The sequence below is a fragment of the Gastrolobium bilobum genome, unplaced genomic scaffold (genome assembly GCF_033153095.1).
Source record: "Gastrolobium bilobum isolate Gb01-03AN ecotype WA unplaced genomic scaffold, APGP_CSIRO_Gbil_v1 utg9841, whole genome shotgun sequence".
NCBI lineage: Eukaryota > Viridiplantae > Streptophyta > Magnoliopsida > Fabales > Fabaceae > Gastrolobium > Gastrolobium bilobum.
In genome coordinates, this window is record NW_026898136.1 from 54,728 (window position 1) to 70,947 (window position 16,220).

The 16,220-nt window shown below is 32.0% G+C and overlaps 2 protein-coding genes and 1 non-coding gene across 4 annotated transcripts; 1 reads left to right on the top strand and 2 right to left on the bottom strand.

The window, feature by feature from the left end:
• Positions 1–236: 236 nt before the first annotated feature.
• LOC133313169 (ent-kaurenoic acid oxidase 2-like) lies at positions 237–4,777 on the bottom strand. Its single transcript, XM_061514503.1, has 8 exons — positions 4,539–4,777; positions 2,897–3,374; positions 2,454–2,720; positions 2,188–2,277; positions 2,015–2,093; positions 1,520–1,626; positions 1,138–1,256; positions 237–336 (listed from the first exon to the last, which is right to left on the bottom strand). The coding sequence occupies exons 1-8, from the start codon at positions 4,775–4,777 to the stop codon at positions 237–239; spliced, it is 1,479 nt and encodes a 492-aa protein (XP_061370487.1).
• A 3,871-nt stretch (positions 4,778–8,648) lies between these two features.
• Positions 8,649–8,809, top strand: LOC133313175 (U1 spliceosomal RNA). Its single transcript, XR_009751773.1, has one exon. It is a non-coding gene; the product is annotated as a U1 spliceosomal RNA (small nuclear RNA).
• A 217-nt stretch (positions 8,810–9,026) lies between these two features.
• On the bottom strand, positions 9,027–13,897 carry LOC133313158 (ent-kaurenoic acid oxidase 2-like). Of its 2 annotated transcripts, none has more exons than XM_061514488.1 (8): positions 13,635–13,897; positions 11,598–12,075; positions 10,668–10,931; positions 10,361–10,450; positions 10,201–10,279; positions 9,839–9,945; positions 9,603–9,721; positions 9,027–9,369 (listed from the first exon to the last, which is right to left on the bottom strand). In XM_061514488.1, the coding sequence occupies exons 1-8, from the start codon at positions 13,871–13,873 to the stop codon at positions 9,264–9,266; spliced, it is 1,482 nt and encodes a 493-aa protein (XP_061370472.1). In that variant the 5' UTR covers positions 13,874–13,897; the 3' UTR covers positions 9,027–9,263. The 2 variants fall into 2 exon arrangements, with proteins under 2 accessions (XP_061370472.1, XP_061370473.1); XM_061514489.1 differs by having other exon boundaries at positions 9,603–9,717; positions 9,835–9,945.
• Positions 13,898–16,220: the final 2,323 nt, after the last annotated feature.

The following is a 16,220-nucleotide window of genomic DNA, read 5'->3' on the forward strand; positions in this document are numbered from 1 at the left end:
CTAAACATTAATAGATGAAACAAAAATTAATTTTGCTGAATCCTCAATTTATTCACCCAGATAGATAACTCACTAGACATTAGCCAGTGATTAAAGTTTGATACATGGAACTTTTGTAATTTTCTATCACATTCACTTTCTATATGGACTTCTGGGGTCTTATTTAAGGGAAAACATTAAGATAGGTTTTGATATTAAGAAGAGCCATAGTCATATTCTCTTTTTCCATCTTGGGATCAAGCAGATGAACATTTCTTGATCCTTGCCAAGCAATTGTCCTCGGGCCTTGTATGCGGTAAGAATCTCACAGGACATTTTGGATTAAGCTGTTCAAGCCTGTGTCAGCAAGTCATAACATGAAAGTTTGTTAATACAATGCTTGTTTGTTAGAACCAATAAATTAGCTTTCTTTTGAATGTGCTTTAGTAGTGCTGTTTATCAATAAGGACTTTTATGAGAATTTTATTAGAAATACACAATCACCATTTTTATAACTCATTAGAGAGGTAAATCAATTAAAAATTAAGTGTCCACAATTTAAAAGTTGATATTTATTGTTAATCACCAAGAGACAAGAGGTATTCATTGTAATCCTTGTTATATTAAACTACACAACATTGGTGCTATTATATAGCAAACCAATTGAAGAATACAAAGAGACACACTCAATGTGGGACTTCTATACTATGTACAGCAACACTTCCCCTCAAGCTTGGTGCATACGATCTATATGCTCCAGCTTGAGGGGGAGCGTTGCTGTACATAGTATAGAAGTCTCACATTGAGTGTGTCTCTTTGTATTCTTCAATTAGTTTGCTATATAATAGCACCAATGTTGTGTAGTTTAATATAAAGAGACACACTCAATGTGAGACTTCTATACTACACAACATTGGTGCTATTATATAGCAAACTAATTGAAGAATACAAAGAGACACACTCAATGTGGGACTTCTATACTACACAACATTGGTGCTATTATATAGCAAACCAATTGAAGAATACAAAGAGACAAACTGGGACTTCAATACTATGTACAGCAACATTTATCATAACAAAGGATGTAGGCTTGGGTTCAATGATATTTTGTGTGGAAAGTAAAAGATGTAACAGGCTTAAAGGAGAGAAAATGTTTACTCATAGTTCAGGAGAAAATGATGAAGGAAAACTGAGATTTCCAGCTTGGCAAGATCATTCCCAGGACACAATCTAGTTCCTGCTCCAAATGGAAGAAATTCTCCAGCCTTGTGTATATTCTATGAATGAACATCAACCAAATTGCCAAATTAGATCATAAAGCTCCTATTTGAGTGCAAAATGTTGAGATTATAAAGCACGCAAATATTTTCTTGATTATTTGACATGAATGATTTTATATGATAAATCTTGGCATTAAGTGATGGCTTTCACCATAGATTTTAATGTGGTGTGTGCCTTGTGCTTTAAAATCCCAACACAAAATACATGGAATCACTATTTGTTCAATTCAAATGTGTTAAAATTAAGTCTTGCAACTTACATTCCATCTGTAAGGATTAAACTCCGTTGGATTAGGATATATTTCAGGATCAAGATGAACCGACCTGAACCAGACCAGAACTTTCCAACCTTTTGGAATGATGTAACCTGTGACATAAAAATGCAGTTAGAATTTAGTGCTATAATAAAAGATTATAGTTTATGATGCATCTTTACATCTACTTCATGCCACATATTGGTGTTAAAACTTTAAATGAAGTGTTCCAGAAGTTTTAACATAGTATATATGCAATGAAAGAGCAATCATTTGAGCCATCATTATACACACACAGCACAACACAAAAACATGTTGCCAAAACTAAGTTTGAACTTTGAAGGAATAGAGAAGGGACCATGATAGATCCATCCACTTATATCTTCACAACTACCAATGAAGGCCAAAGTGAGAAGAGATATGTAATGAAGTCTTCATGCAACTTATAAGTATATGATTCCAATTTTGATGGAAGAAATAAATAGCTGAATATGGACTAACCATTAATATTGACATCAGATTTTGCCTCCCGAAAGACCACTAGTGAGAATGTAATCAGACGCATTGTTTCATCAATCACCTATGCAATGTAAACAAATCAAAATGGATATAATCACAAGATTATCAATTGTTAGTTGAACTTGAAAGTAAACCCTTTAATCAACAATACCTACCTTGGAAAGAAAATCCATCTGTCTAACTTCCTCGAGTTTCAACCCTTTTTGTGTTGGAGGTCTTCTCTTTACTATTTCTTCTTGTTCTTCCTATTCGAGGAATAAACAATGTTAGGAAGTAAATTTGAAATTTTGGGTTGAAGGGGTAGTAGTAGTACATGGAGACATATTCAAGGTGAAGTTATAAATGAACATGTATATTGTCCATTAGCAATTGCAAATTTAGATGGACTAATGATGATTTTAAGTAACTTGATAATTGATACCTTAGCCTTTTTGAGATATTCTGGATGCTTTTGCAGGAAATAGGTTGTCCACATAGTAATATGTCCTGAAGATTCATGACCCGCATTCAAGTACATCAACATGATATCAATGATATCCTCATCACCCAATTTTCTTCCATTTTCATCCTCAACATCTATCAGAGCATCCATCATATCTTTTGCTTTTTTGGTGGGTAAATTTTCCTTCCTTTCGTTTCTTCTGCTATTCACAATAGATTGAAATATAGCCACTAGATTTTTCCTAGCCTGAAATTACATACTTAAACCATAAGATATTGCACTCAAAGAATGGCAGTATTATATTCATTTCTGTTTCATTTGAACAACATACTCAAGAATATGAGAATGTGAATAATGTTATAACTATGATTAAGTATGCTATTTTAAATACAAAGAGTGAGATAATGATGATTGAAAGTTACCTTCAATGCTTTGTGGAATGCAAATCCAGGTAGATTAACTCGCATGGCTCTCACTCCATGATTAAGTGTTGTGTATTCTTTCTCCAAAGCTTCCATAATAGGTTCACTTTCTGAGCCAAGGAAAATATGTATAATGATTTTAAAAGTAAGCTTACGCATCTGAGTTAAGAACTCAATTTTTCCCATGGTGGTCCATTTCTCCAATGAAGTAATGACAATTTCTTCAATATATTTCAAGTACACAGAGAGTGCTTCATAGCCATTGATTGAAGAAGAAGTTAAACGCCTAAGGCGTCTATGTTCTTCATAAGGCATTGCAATGAATGACTTCTCTCCAATGAGTTCTACTGTGGAACGAGGCCAACCAAGTGTGAACTTATCATCATCTGTTAAAACTCTTTTGCATGCTTCAGGTGTTGTCACAACTACACTTGGATTTCCAAACATCAAGACCTTATATATGCCAGTACGTCCAAACCTGCAATGTTGATTGTGTTAATTAAAACCGTAGTGTTTCTTCATTCGTGGAATGATCATTAGTGAAACTTCACAACACAATTAATCAGTTGACTAGATATAAACAACAACAAAAACTCAGATCAACCCATTTGTTCCCTCTTAACCCGTCATAAGTCTTATTTTTGTGTGTGTGTGTGTGTTTTTTAAATAAGTGATACGATTTATCATGTGCTTAAGACTCGGTTTATATTGGGTCAAACTGGACTTAAGATATTTCGTAAAACAAACCAACTCAAGTTTTAAAAAAAATAGTTTAGAAAACACATCATATACCCACTTTAACAAGTTATGCCCTATAATATTGTATATCGGCTTATATTATATTATTTATTTTAATTAAAATAAAATATTATTACTTATTTTATATTTTTATTCTAATTCTTGATAGGTGTTTTGCTAAGCTTAAATAGGCTAACAAACACAAGTCATATCTATAATTTAGGTTACATGAAGTTAATAGGCTAGGTTAAACTTAAAATATTTTATCTAGGCCTGATCATATTAAACCGAAGCCTAGCCTCACTCAAATCATTTACACCTTTAACCATAACTAAATAAATCATCATTTAATATAGGAAAAAATATTTCTCTTGCCACGAAAGATAAAGTTATCTCCAGCAACTTCAAAACTATATCATTTTGGGGATAAGAGAATTAATAAAGGATATTTTCAAAAACAATTCTTGTTTATTTATTTTATAAATTTTACTTAAATACCCTTTATTAATTTCTTCAACCTTCAAAACTACATAATTTTGGAGATAAATTTATCTCCTGTGGCAAGAGAAATGATAAACCCTTTAATATATTCTAATTTTTTTATTAAAAAATCTTTAAAACTACGGCAACTATGTTATAAGTGTTGGACTGGACCGTCCTAATCACGGAGGCCCATAATGAGGACTCCACATGACGGATATGTCCTCTAAATAAAAAATATATATATCAGTGTTGACCGTAATACAATGCTCTTAATATTTGTTCATGTAGCAAACGTAATAAATATTCAATACTATGAGAAATAATCTCTCAATCCAAAGCGATTATGGTGGCTTTCTACGCCACATCATAGAAGAAAAAATTTGTGTTTGTGATAAAGACTAAAGAGGATGGTGATGATTACCTAGAGACAAAGGAGGACATGAAGGAATCAGGATCATTGGTCTTGAAAGCTCTAAGGAAGGACCACATGTTCCCAATTATGGGCCAACCCATGTCACCTGGGGGCAGAGAGTACTGCTTCACACCCAATTTGGATTCATAGAGCCACCGATTTACATTTTTGAGGAGTGATCTTAGGACCAATAGAGCACCAACAATGGCAGCAAAAACCATCCACATGGAACCCACCTCTATAGTCATGACTACACACACACCACAATTCACTTCTCCTCGACTTGGACAACTACTTAGTCTCTTTCTTTGTATTTATATGCAAAATTTAATTTAGGCAAAAAAAAAACAAAAAAAAAGGAGACCATAAAAGGAATGAAGAGGAGGAGAAAAGGGAAAGTAATGAATTGTGAAAAAATTTAGTGTAGAGTCCAAATTTTGTTTTGTTGTATATTTATGGAATGATTTTTTTGGTAAGAATAAAATTTAGGAACTAAAGAACATTTATGGTAAGTGGGCTAAGGAATTAAAGAAAATTTTTAATAAAAATATTGGGAAATCGAATGATTTTTATGGTAAATATGCTAAGGAGTAAATAAACTTCTTTTTGCACGAAATTCAATGAATTAATTTTGTGGTAGGTAAACTAAGGAGTTAGGGAAATATTTTTTGATAAAATAATGTTTTTTAAACTAAAGTGGTATTTCCACTCAATCACGCCCCAAATTTTTGCTCTCCCGAGTACAATCTTAGAGCAACATCGTAAGAGATAGTATATTAAATTGGAGGTAAGACAAGACTAATACAAAATTTTAAATCTAAAGAAAATGAAAAATATACTCATATCGAATAACAAATTTTACGCTCAATTTTAGTTATTGATCTCAAATACATCTAACTACATTATTTTATTAATTAGGTGTGTCATTAGATACAAGCAAGATTGATATAAAAATTTTATTTATACATTGTTGTAAGTTAATCCTTCCCTCTAAAGAATTTTTTGGTAAGTTAGGGGGCGTTTGGTACAAATTCGAAAAATAATTATTATCGAAATGTATTTGAAAATATATTTTACTGGAATTTTACTAAAAAACTGTTTGGTAGACCCATATTTTTCTGAAAAAATTAAGTTAATTTTACTGAGTAGTTTGCGTTTGGTTGATTATGAAATATTAGTGGGAATGTGAGGTTATTTTACCAAAATAATCCCACCATAACTCCATTTCTGATATGCTACCAAGTCACTTCACCATAACTCCATTTCTGATGAAAGGGTTCGTTTTTTGTCATGTCACATAACAAGACCATTTTCCTGCACACACAAATCAAGTGTGGGTCCCACGCTTAAAAAAAATGTCAAATCAAAATCAGGATACGGCGCCGTATCCTCAAGATACGTTGCCGGATCCTTGTTGCAGGATGAACAATGTCATTCCTGCAACATGATTCTTATATTTCCCCTAATGAAAACGTACAATCACAAGGTTATATTGGTCCTTTCTTTCGCGGTTCTATTTTCACATCCTCAGGCAAATTTTTATTCCACATATTCAATGGACATCACCATTCCTAAGCCGTACGAAACTTTACAAACAAAAGAGAAAAACGGGCAATATTTTAACCAGAAAAGCTTCTGCTTTTTTGAGTACCAAACGTGACATACTTCCTTTCCAAACTTTGCTTTCCCACATTACTAAATAAAATCCGCAAACCAAACGGCCCAGTCTAAAAACATTTATACATGAAAGAACTTTTAAAAGTAGGGGTAAGGAATTAAAAGAATTTTCTTTTAAAAAATTAAATAAGGAATTACATTTTTTAAAATAAAAGTAGCAATTAAGGTACAAATTAAAGAATTCCTCTGAATGATAAGAAGGTAATTAATGAGTGAAATAAGCTTCCTGATAAGTAAGCTAAGGAACAAAAGAAATTTTATTTTATTTTTACTTAATATAAAAAAAATTATCTAAAGAATTTTTATTTCAAGTAGGTTAAAGAATTAAGGAAAATTCTGTTTGACGTAAGAAGAAAATTTAGGAATGAAAAAACCTTTTTGGTAAGTAATCTAATGAATTCCGGAATCTTTTTAAGCATAAGCCTTTTAGGATTATCCTGTTTTTGAAAGGAACAAAATTTTTATTTTTGTACTTAAAAAGAGATTTTCGGTAAAAAAAGAGAGAGAAAGATATGATAGTCAATATTATTAAATCCAAACCAATTATCGACTCAGTCAGAGTATTGGGTTGATGAGTTATTGGTTCAACCAGTGAGTCAGTAACATTGGTAGAATCGCTTAAATTTAATTTATCCTTTTAAAGGATATAAGATTGTGTCCTTATAAATGAGAGAAAGAGATACACAATGAAAATAAGGGGAAAAGAAAGTGAGTGTTTTTTTAATTTAAATTTTAAATAAAAATACTAGTTTTAGCTAAAATGACCATATTTTAAAGGGAAGGATATTGTAACAACCAATTAGTGTTACTACCAATGTTATTACCAGTCAATTTCACCGTTAGATCGATTATGTGGATCCAACGGTTATATTTATTCCATCTATGTATGGTTATGATTTTTCATATTTAATATTTTATATTTATTTTCACCTTTATATAATTATGGATCGACATAATCGATTTAGCGGTGAAATTGATTGGTAGTAACACTAAATGGTTGTTACAATATCCTACCCCTATTTTAAAATGACATACATTTTTACCAATACATAAAGGAGAAAGATATTGTAACAACTAATTAGTGTTATTACCAATCAATTTCACCGTTAGATCAATTATAATTATCTAACGGTTATATTTGTTTCCATCTTTGTATGGTTATGATTCCTCATATTTAATAATTTATATTTGGGCTCGTTTGGGGGACAAGATAGAGTTGACCCTCTTTTGAAAGTGGTTCGGTTCGGAACCGATTTGGGTTGACCCTCTTTTGAAAAGAAAAGAAAAATTAAAAATTTAAAAAATAAAGTTACAAAAATCAATTTGGTTCGGTTTGAAAACGCTTCGGTTCGGTTCAAAATGGTTCGGTTTTTAAACTAGTTCTAAAAACCGATTCGGTTCATGAACTGTTTCTTTAAAAACCGGTTCGGTTCATGAACTTATTTTCAAAATCGGTTATTTTAAGGGCGGTTCGGTTCATTTTTTTAGTTATTTTGCACACCCCTAGGTGTTTGGAACGAAAAACAAAAAACAAAATAAATAATAAATAATTTAACAAATAATTTAAAATAGCAATTAAAAAAATAAAATTACTGTCAAATATATTTCTTGTGAGATCAACATTTTTTTTTTCTTTCTTCTCCTCAGTGGTATGTAATGAGATGTTTTTCTCGTTATTACTTACTATATTATGATTTGATATGTAATGAGATGTTTTTCTTGTTTTTGCAGGGAAAGTTTCGCAACAAGATGTTGAATTTTGAACCTCTATCGCTCTTGATGATTGATTGATCATTGTGTATTGGACATGCAAGGCTCGTTTATTTTGCTTTTCTAACTATTAATTTCTTAAATTGAAGTCAATGTAGGAACAATATTTTAGTTTCAGTTCTAATTTTGTAAATGATTGTATTGCACTGTTTAAGAAACCTTCATGGCTTTTGGTGTCAGAAACTTTTTGTTGTATATATACTAATATCTGGGCTCTGTGATGATCAGATTATTAAGTCGACATGCTATTAGCCTCAACAGCCTCATATAATTATAACGGAGCTAATTATTAGTTGCAAGTTGTAACTATCACATCCAGCTTGCACTTCTATGTCGTCGATCTTCAATGAATGAATTTCAACGACTACTCAGCATACTTGTTGTATTGGTTTTGCAACTTAATATGAGGGTTAATATCAGATCTTTCAATTCGAGTAGCTTATGAATTTAAGTGAAAATGCACGCCAGAGTCAAGTCTAGCTGATTAAGGTTGGTATTTTTCTCATTATTTCTTGTTTTTTGTGAACCAAAACAGAGGATCTTAATGCTATTGTAGATGAAGAGAGACCCATAATAATTAGGAAGGAGTGCCAAAAGATACCACATCGAGAAGGTTAGGTGAAGCAGTAAGGAGTGCAGGCTATAAAATAAAAGGGTCTGATAAGGAGCAACATACTTACCTGGACGGGGTCAATGGGTGATCAAGAAGGCCCATGGCCTAGGGATGTGACCTCCATTGCACTTAGGAGGGGTGCTTCTCTAAGGTCTACCCAAGTGGTGGAGCCTACGTCATAATTTGTGGTAGTGGGGGCCTGCGTTCGCGCGGCCCCTCCCAATTCTAGTTTTAATTTTTTGTGTCCTGTGGTTGGGCCTTAACTATTATAACTGATTATGCACTTTATCTAACGTTGGGCCTCAGTTTGTTTCGAAACCATAAAGCATAGTTCCTCTTTTTTTATTGTCAGTGTACGGATAACTGGTTAATGTTATGTCTAAACGTTCGTCTTGAGTTATTATACACGCAAACATGAGTAAATCATTTAAAGCAGATGAAACGGAAACTAGATTATTTTCCTTGAACAGTAGCTAAGGAAACAGAGGTTACCTTTGTTCATTTTTCAGAACAATTGGTTTAGATACATGACTTAGCAACTACTTGTTTCTTTTTTTCCTAAACTTTTTTTTTTCTTTACTACGATAACGTTGCTCAGTAGATTTAGGCTTGCGGATTCATCTGAGAGCAAACATTCAGATGGATTTTCATATTCATGTGCTTTCTCCTCCATCTTACGTTGATGTAGATGAACATTTCTTGACTCTTCCCAAGCAATTGTCCGTAGGCCTTGTGTGCGGTAAGTATCTCACAGGGCATTTAGGATTAAGCTGCTCAAGCCTGTGCCATCAAGAAATAACGTAAAACTTTGTGAATAGAATGCTTGATAGAACCAATAAATTCGTTTCTTTTTTATTTTATTTTAGTGAATAACTATAAAGAACCAATTCAACTCAATGGACATTTTACATCTTAAAACCAATACCATATATTGACAGGTAGACTCCCTGTGATTAGGACTTAAAAAATGGAAGAGATGTATAAAATGGGAGAAAAGGTTTAAGGTTACTCACTTGTAATTCAGAAGAAAATGATGAAGAAAAACTGCTATTTCCATCTTGGCAAGATCGTTCCCGGGACACAATCTACTTCCTGCTCCAAAGGGAAGGAATTCTCCTGCCTTGTGTTCTTTCTATTTGCATCACCAAATTGAAAGTTTAAGTCATAAAGAACATATACAAGTGCACAATACATGGAATAATCTATTCATTCAATCCAAATTAGTTAAAAACAAATCTTTGCAACTTACATTCCATCTATTAGGATTAAATTCCTTTGGATTAGGATATATTTCAGGATCAAGGTGAACCGACCTGAACCAAACAAGAATTTTCCAACCTTTTGGAACAGTGTAACCTGTGTCACCCATATGCAGTTAGTACTTTGGTAATATGAATAAAAGATAATACTTCATGCTGCTTTTTCACATCTATTTCATGCCACATTGTGATGTTCCCAAAACATTTATGTAATGAACAACAATCATACTAGCCATCATTTGTACCCTACAGAAAACTAATTTCAAAAGATGCATGCAAGTCTTAAAGCAATCTTGTAAATTGAATATTCTGATATTGACAGAAGAAATAAATAAGCAGAACATGGACTAACCATTGATATTGACATCTATTTTTGCCTCCCGAAAGACCACCAGTGAGAATGTAATCACACGCATTGTTTCATCAATCACCTATAGAATGTAGAAAAATGAAAACAGATATAACCATAGTTGATATAAGTTAATATCAACATGAGATCACCACATATTTACCTTATAAAGAAAATCCATTTGCCGAACTTCACTAAGTGTCAACCCTTTCTGTGTTGGAGGCCTTTTCTTTATTATTTCTTCTTGTTCTGCCTATTCAAGGAATAAACAATATTAGGAAGTAAAGGTTGAAATTAAAGGGCAAAGTGCAAACTCCAGTATATAAGACTTCCCGACTTATAAGTAGGAATGAGGGTCGATGGTATGCAGCCTTACCCTTACATTTTTGCAAAGATGCTATTTCCCAGTTGTTAATTGTCATTAGTAATTGTAAATTTAGATGCGATATGATGATTAAATAATTTGAAACCTTAGCCTTGTGGAGATATTCTGGGTGCTGTTGGAGGAAAAAAGTCGCCCACATTGTAATATGTCCTGAAGACTCATGACCCGCATTCAAGTACATCAACATGATATCAATGATATACTCATCTGTCAACTTTCTTCCATTATCATCTACAACATCTATCAGAGCATCCATCATATCCTTGCTTTTACTTGGAAAATATCGCTCCCTTAGGTTTCTTCTCTCATCCACAATAGATTGAAATATGGCCACTAGATTTTTCCTAGCCTGAAATAAAAACACAAAATGATAAGATGTTGTACCTAAATAACTAGAAGATTTTCATAGGCTTTATTCTGTTCCTTCCTGTTATAATGAGCCTCACAGAACTTTGAAGAACATACATAATAATATGACAATGTCATTAATGATATAACTATCCTCGAGTATGCTTGATGAATGAAAAAATAAAGAAAAAGATTATCTCGTACTTCTTTCCAAGACTGAGCTGAAGACCTTGTCTGAAAAGGTAAAGTTACATTTAGATGTAGCTCAGTTTCAAATTATTAGCTTCATTAACATATGCTCTAATTTCAGCTGGATTGTGTTATGAAGATATTGAAATATCTGCAGCATTTCACCGTTTATAGCAAATAACTATCCCATAACACCTAAGATGTCAGAAATGAACTAAACACATGATTTGAGCCTTATAGGAAGAAACTGATTAGATTAGATGTTGTGACTAAAATGGTTTCAACACTGCATAAACTACAAATCATGAGGTCACAACCAAACAAGTGAAGGGTAAGTAGTGACAAATAGCTTTACCATTGACCACTTAATATTTTATAGTTAGTGCTGTGAGAAAGAAAAACACCACACTGCAGTTCATTCAAATGAGAAGCAAATAAAGACTAATAATAAAACTTTCTACCATGTTGAGAAAGTTACCTTCAATGCTTTATGGTAAGCAAATCCGGGAATATTAATTTTCATGGCTCTAACTCCATGATTAAGTGTTGTGTATTCTCTTTCCAAAGCCTCCATAACAGGTTCACTTTCTGAGCTGAGAAATATATGCATAATGATTTTAAAAGTAAGCTTCCGTATCTCAGTTAAAAACTCAATTTGTCCCATGTTGGACCATTTCTCCAATGAACTTGTCACATTTTCTTCAATATATCTCAAGTACAAAGACAGTGCTTCCATGCCATTGATTGAAGATGATGTCAAACGCCTAAGGCGTTTGTGTTCTTCATAAGGCATTCCAATGAATGAGTTCTTTCCAATTAGCTCTATGGTAGAACGAGGCCAACCAGTTGTGAATTTATCATCATCTGTCAAAACTTTTCTGCATGCTTCAGGTGTTGTCACAATTACACTTGGATTTCCAAACATCAATGCCTTATATATTCCAGTTCGTCCATATCTTTTATAGTTTGTTGACATTGAAACAAAATGTTAGTGTCATCATCCAATCACGCATTTTCATCATTAAAATATTGGCTATAATGATAATAATCCACATTAATTGTAAAGTACAAATTCAACCCAAAAGCAACTATAACATTCAACATTCACCAACCACAAAGAGCTAAAACGTATTGATGCTACGACATTATTTGTTTTGATGAATTTGTTAAATGGCATAAGTGTCTCCATCTATCCCCACTATGTTTTGTTTTGTTTTAACCAAAAGTAACCTGTAAAACTTCTTCCATTCAGTTTACATTCTTTAAAAAAAAAATAACAATTGAGATAGTGGAAATAAAGATCTAAAAGTATATTTACACAGAGAAAAAGTGTTTGACATTTTATTTAATAATTTTGCCATATCTTTTAGGGGTGACGGGTGATGGGCAAATAAAGTTAGTGTAAGAACTTTCATTGATAACTCTCTTCACTTTATTCCTGAAAGATAAGCCAATACAATGTGACAATTTTATGCCATATAAGTAGCATGACCACATTTTAAAATCAAACTATCTTAGTTTATAAAAATTTAAAATATTACCCCAACATTTTATAGATCCTATTCCTAGACCATCTTAATCATGAAGGCCCACACTGACATGGACTGCATAACCTGACGTACATGTCCGGACATCAAAATTCTTTTTTTAATATTATATTTTATATATAAGGGTTTGATATTTTGGAATAAAATTATTTTATATATATATCATATAAAGAAAAAAGAAAAAAAAAATCTTATACATTTTTATATGTTTAGAAGATAATTTTATTTTTTATACACATAAAAATATGTAAGGCTCAAATGGACCTGTGACATTTTTAAGTTTTTTTTCAAAAGAAAAAACCAAAATACACAATTAATTACAGGCTAGAAAGCAATTACGAGGAAAGTTGGTATATAATGTTGTCCACAAATTGTGACTTCTGCACTGCATCTCAGAAAAAAAGATAAAAAAAAACTTGAGACACTGTTGTGTCTTGTGTGTGTGTGTGTGAGAGAGAGAGAGAGAGGAGTTAAGTGACAATGAAAATGACAAACAAGTGCAGCTCCTCTCTCTCTCTCTCTCAATGAATTTTGTTTGTTTTTGTTTAGAAGCATCAAACTAGAATTCTAAACACTAGAAAGTAGCGTTATGTTAATTTCACACAGTTTTCTCCAAACTAAGGATAAAGTAGAAAAGTATCTTATGATGCTTTTCTTTTATTTTTATTTTTTTTGATAACATAAGTAAAGTAAAAATAATATATGTTGCTTTTCTAGGACCACAAGCTGTAGCAGTAGCAGCTTTGGTGACACTCACACAAAATAAAGAGAGGTGTGTGTGTGTCAGTCTTAAAGCTGTGTGACCTTAGGATCCTGGGAACCATGAGCTTTAAGCTTTGGCCTTTTGAGGCCAAGAATATAGAACCATCTTCAAGCTAGTAAGTAATATAGCTTAATTTGTTGTGTTAAGAGAAAGGATGTGTGTAGTTAGTTAATATTTAGAAAGAAAGGGTGATGATGATTAATACCTGGAGACAAAGGAGGAGATGAAAGAATCAGGATCCTTAGACTTGAAAGCTCTGAGGAAGGACCACATGTTACCAATGAAGGGCCAGCCCATGTCACCTGGGGGTAGAGAGTACTGCTTCACACCCAATTTGGACTCATAGAGCCACAAATTTACATTGTTGATGAGGAATCTTAGGACTAAAAGAGTACCAGCAATGGCCACAAGGACCACCCACTCAGAAGAACCCATCTCCATCATTTTTTCAAGCCACGGTGACTCACCACTAACTCAACTCAACTCTAGACAAGACCCTCAAGTCTCTTTCTGTTTTATTTATAAGAAAACTTGGGGTATGAAATGTGAGAGTGAGAGAGAAAGATGGGAAAGAATAGGAATAGAAAAAATAAAAATAAAAAGGAATTTTATGAGAGTGGTGGGTGGCTAAAATGAATATATGTGTAAAGCTATAGAACATTGTGAGGTGGCCGGCCTTCTTTACACAAATTTTGTATTGTCCTCTACCTAATTAGGAGCCAATACATATCATATACCAAATTATTACACTAGCTATGCCTTTTTTGTTGTAGGTAGGGGTTGATAAATATTTGTTAATTTTATGGGAAAAACATTTTTCATTTTAAAGCATGCAACTCTGTATCATTTTAAATAAAATGATATTGTTTTAGTGTACATTTAATATGAGTGTAAATAAATCAAGTCAATCTTTACTCTAGATGGGCTAGGCTTATAAAATTTATTTTAAGCCTGACCTGATTTGTTAACTTTATATAATTTAAATTATAAATTTGTTCTGTCTTTTTTAAAAAAAAATACAAAGCTTAATTTGGCTTGGCTTGTTAAGCCTATCAAACTTTCAAAAATGATATATTGCATTTTGTAAAATATAGGTTATGATTATTTATTTATTTTTGTATGTTTAACTTGATAGAATATATATCTTCCAAAAAAAAAAACTTGATGGAATTTTTTTTTCTATACACGTAACAACCCAAAAAATTAACACTAGAAATCAAAAACAAAAAATAGTAAAGAAGTAGAATGTTTAATTACATTTATATATATATATATATATGTGTGTGTTGTGTGTGTGTGTCCAATCACTGGATATAAGGTTTTGTCCAGTCACCGAATTATAACTATATACTCTAAAGAATATATAGTTATAAGGACATGTTATTCTGCCTACTCTTATTTTGCCTACGTCTCTTAATACCGTTAGATTACAATCTCATCTAATGGTGAAGATTTGCGAAATAAAATAAATCATTCCCCCCCCTTTTTTCTCCTTATTACCTCCCACACTCTTTCTCTCTCCTTCTCTTTCTCTCTATCGATTTGCATAATTTACAATCTGAATTTATATTTGAATCTAAATCCAATCAATGATTAATGGCATAATAATTTTGCTGGATGAATATAATTTTCAAAATTCCTTGAATCTTATATAATTAAACATGGTAGAAACCACAAAAATACAAAAAACAAAAACCACGAAGAATCCCTTCCTTTGAATTAATCCACGATTACCATAACGTTTCTATTTTGCTGTTGAAATTTGAAATCGAATCAATTTATCTCCTTCTTTTTCTTATCTTGTTTTTCACCTTGAAGTGGGAAAAGGATCTTTGTTCTCTCTATGTTACGCCCAACAACATGCATACCTGATCCCATAACATAAGGCATCTGGGTTTGTTTCTTCTTGACACCCCTTTTCAATTTTTTATGTAAATGCTCATAACAATGGTTGGGTTGAATGAATTGAGAAAAAAGCTTGCACCTTTTTTTGATGCTGAAGCGCCACTAAAGAGAAAGAAAGGAAATGAGAGAAAAAGAATGAGAGGCAGTGAGAGAGAGAGAAAATAGTAAAAGAGTTTATTTTATATAGTAAATCTTTACCATTGATAAGATTGTAATTTAACATTATTGAAAGGAGTAGGTAAATGTAGGCAAAATAAGAGTAGGCAGAATAATCTATCTATATATATATATATATATATATATATATATATATATATATATATATATATATATATATAAGAGATCATTTGACTCTAGAGTAAGACTTATATAAGTCTCACTTTCCATCCTAACCGTTGATTTCCGTCTATCCAACGATTATAGTTTAGGAAGTTATATTAATTAATTAATTATTAATTACACTATAAATAACAACCGTTGATTTTCGTCTATCAACGGCTGAGATGGGGAGTAAGACTTAAAAGTCTTACTCTGAAGTCAAAAGAACTCTCCCTATATATATATATATATATATATATATATATATATATATATATATATATATATATTCATTCATTAATTAAAAAATTTCACTCAACAAAATTGATAACTGTGATTATCACAAAAGCCAAAAGTTAAATACAATAAATTGTTCAACAACATCATAAAAACTTTATTAAGAGATTTAGATTTTGATGACTTTTTTGCTTTATCGCACCACCAAAAGGATTAGAATTACGATTCACATGTCTTGATAGATTAAGGCAACTTCATATAAGCAAATTTATAGCATGTGATGTTGACTCATCCTGCATATAAAAGTCTTGAGAGTTGATGGTGTGCGATA

Excerpts from the sequence above, each read along its gene's own strand:
- LOC133313158 (XM_061514488.1), bottom strand. The coding sequence starts at position 13,873 with ATGATGGAGATGGGTTCTTCTGAGTGGGTGGTCCTTGTGGCCATTGCT. Across the intron at positions 10,932-11,597 it reads CTTACCATAAAGCATTGAAG|GCTAGGAAAAATCTAGTGGC; the intron begins GTAACTTTCTCA and ends TTTTTATTTCAG. Across the intron at positions 9,722-9,838 it reads TTAATCCTAATAGATGGAAT|AAAGAACACAAGGCAGGAGA; the intron begins GTAAGTTGCAAA and ends TGATGCAAATAG.
- LOC133313169 (XM_061514503.1), bottom strand. The coding sequence starts at position 4,777 with ATGACTATAGAGGTGGGTTCCATGTGGATGGTTTTTGCTGCCATTGTT. Across the intron at positions 2,278-2,453 it reads AATATCTCAAAAAGGCTAAG|GAAGAACAAGAAGAAATAGT; the intron begins GTATCAATTATC and ends TTCCTCGAATAG. Across the intron at positions 1,257-1,519 it reads TTAATCCTTACAGATGGAAT|AATATACACAAGGCTGGAGA; the intron begins GTAAGTTGCAAG and ends GTTCATTCATAG.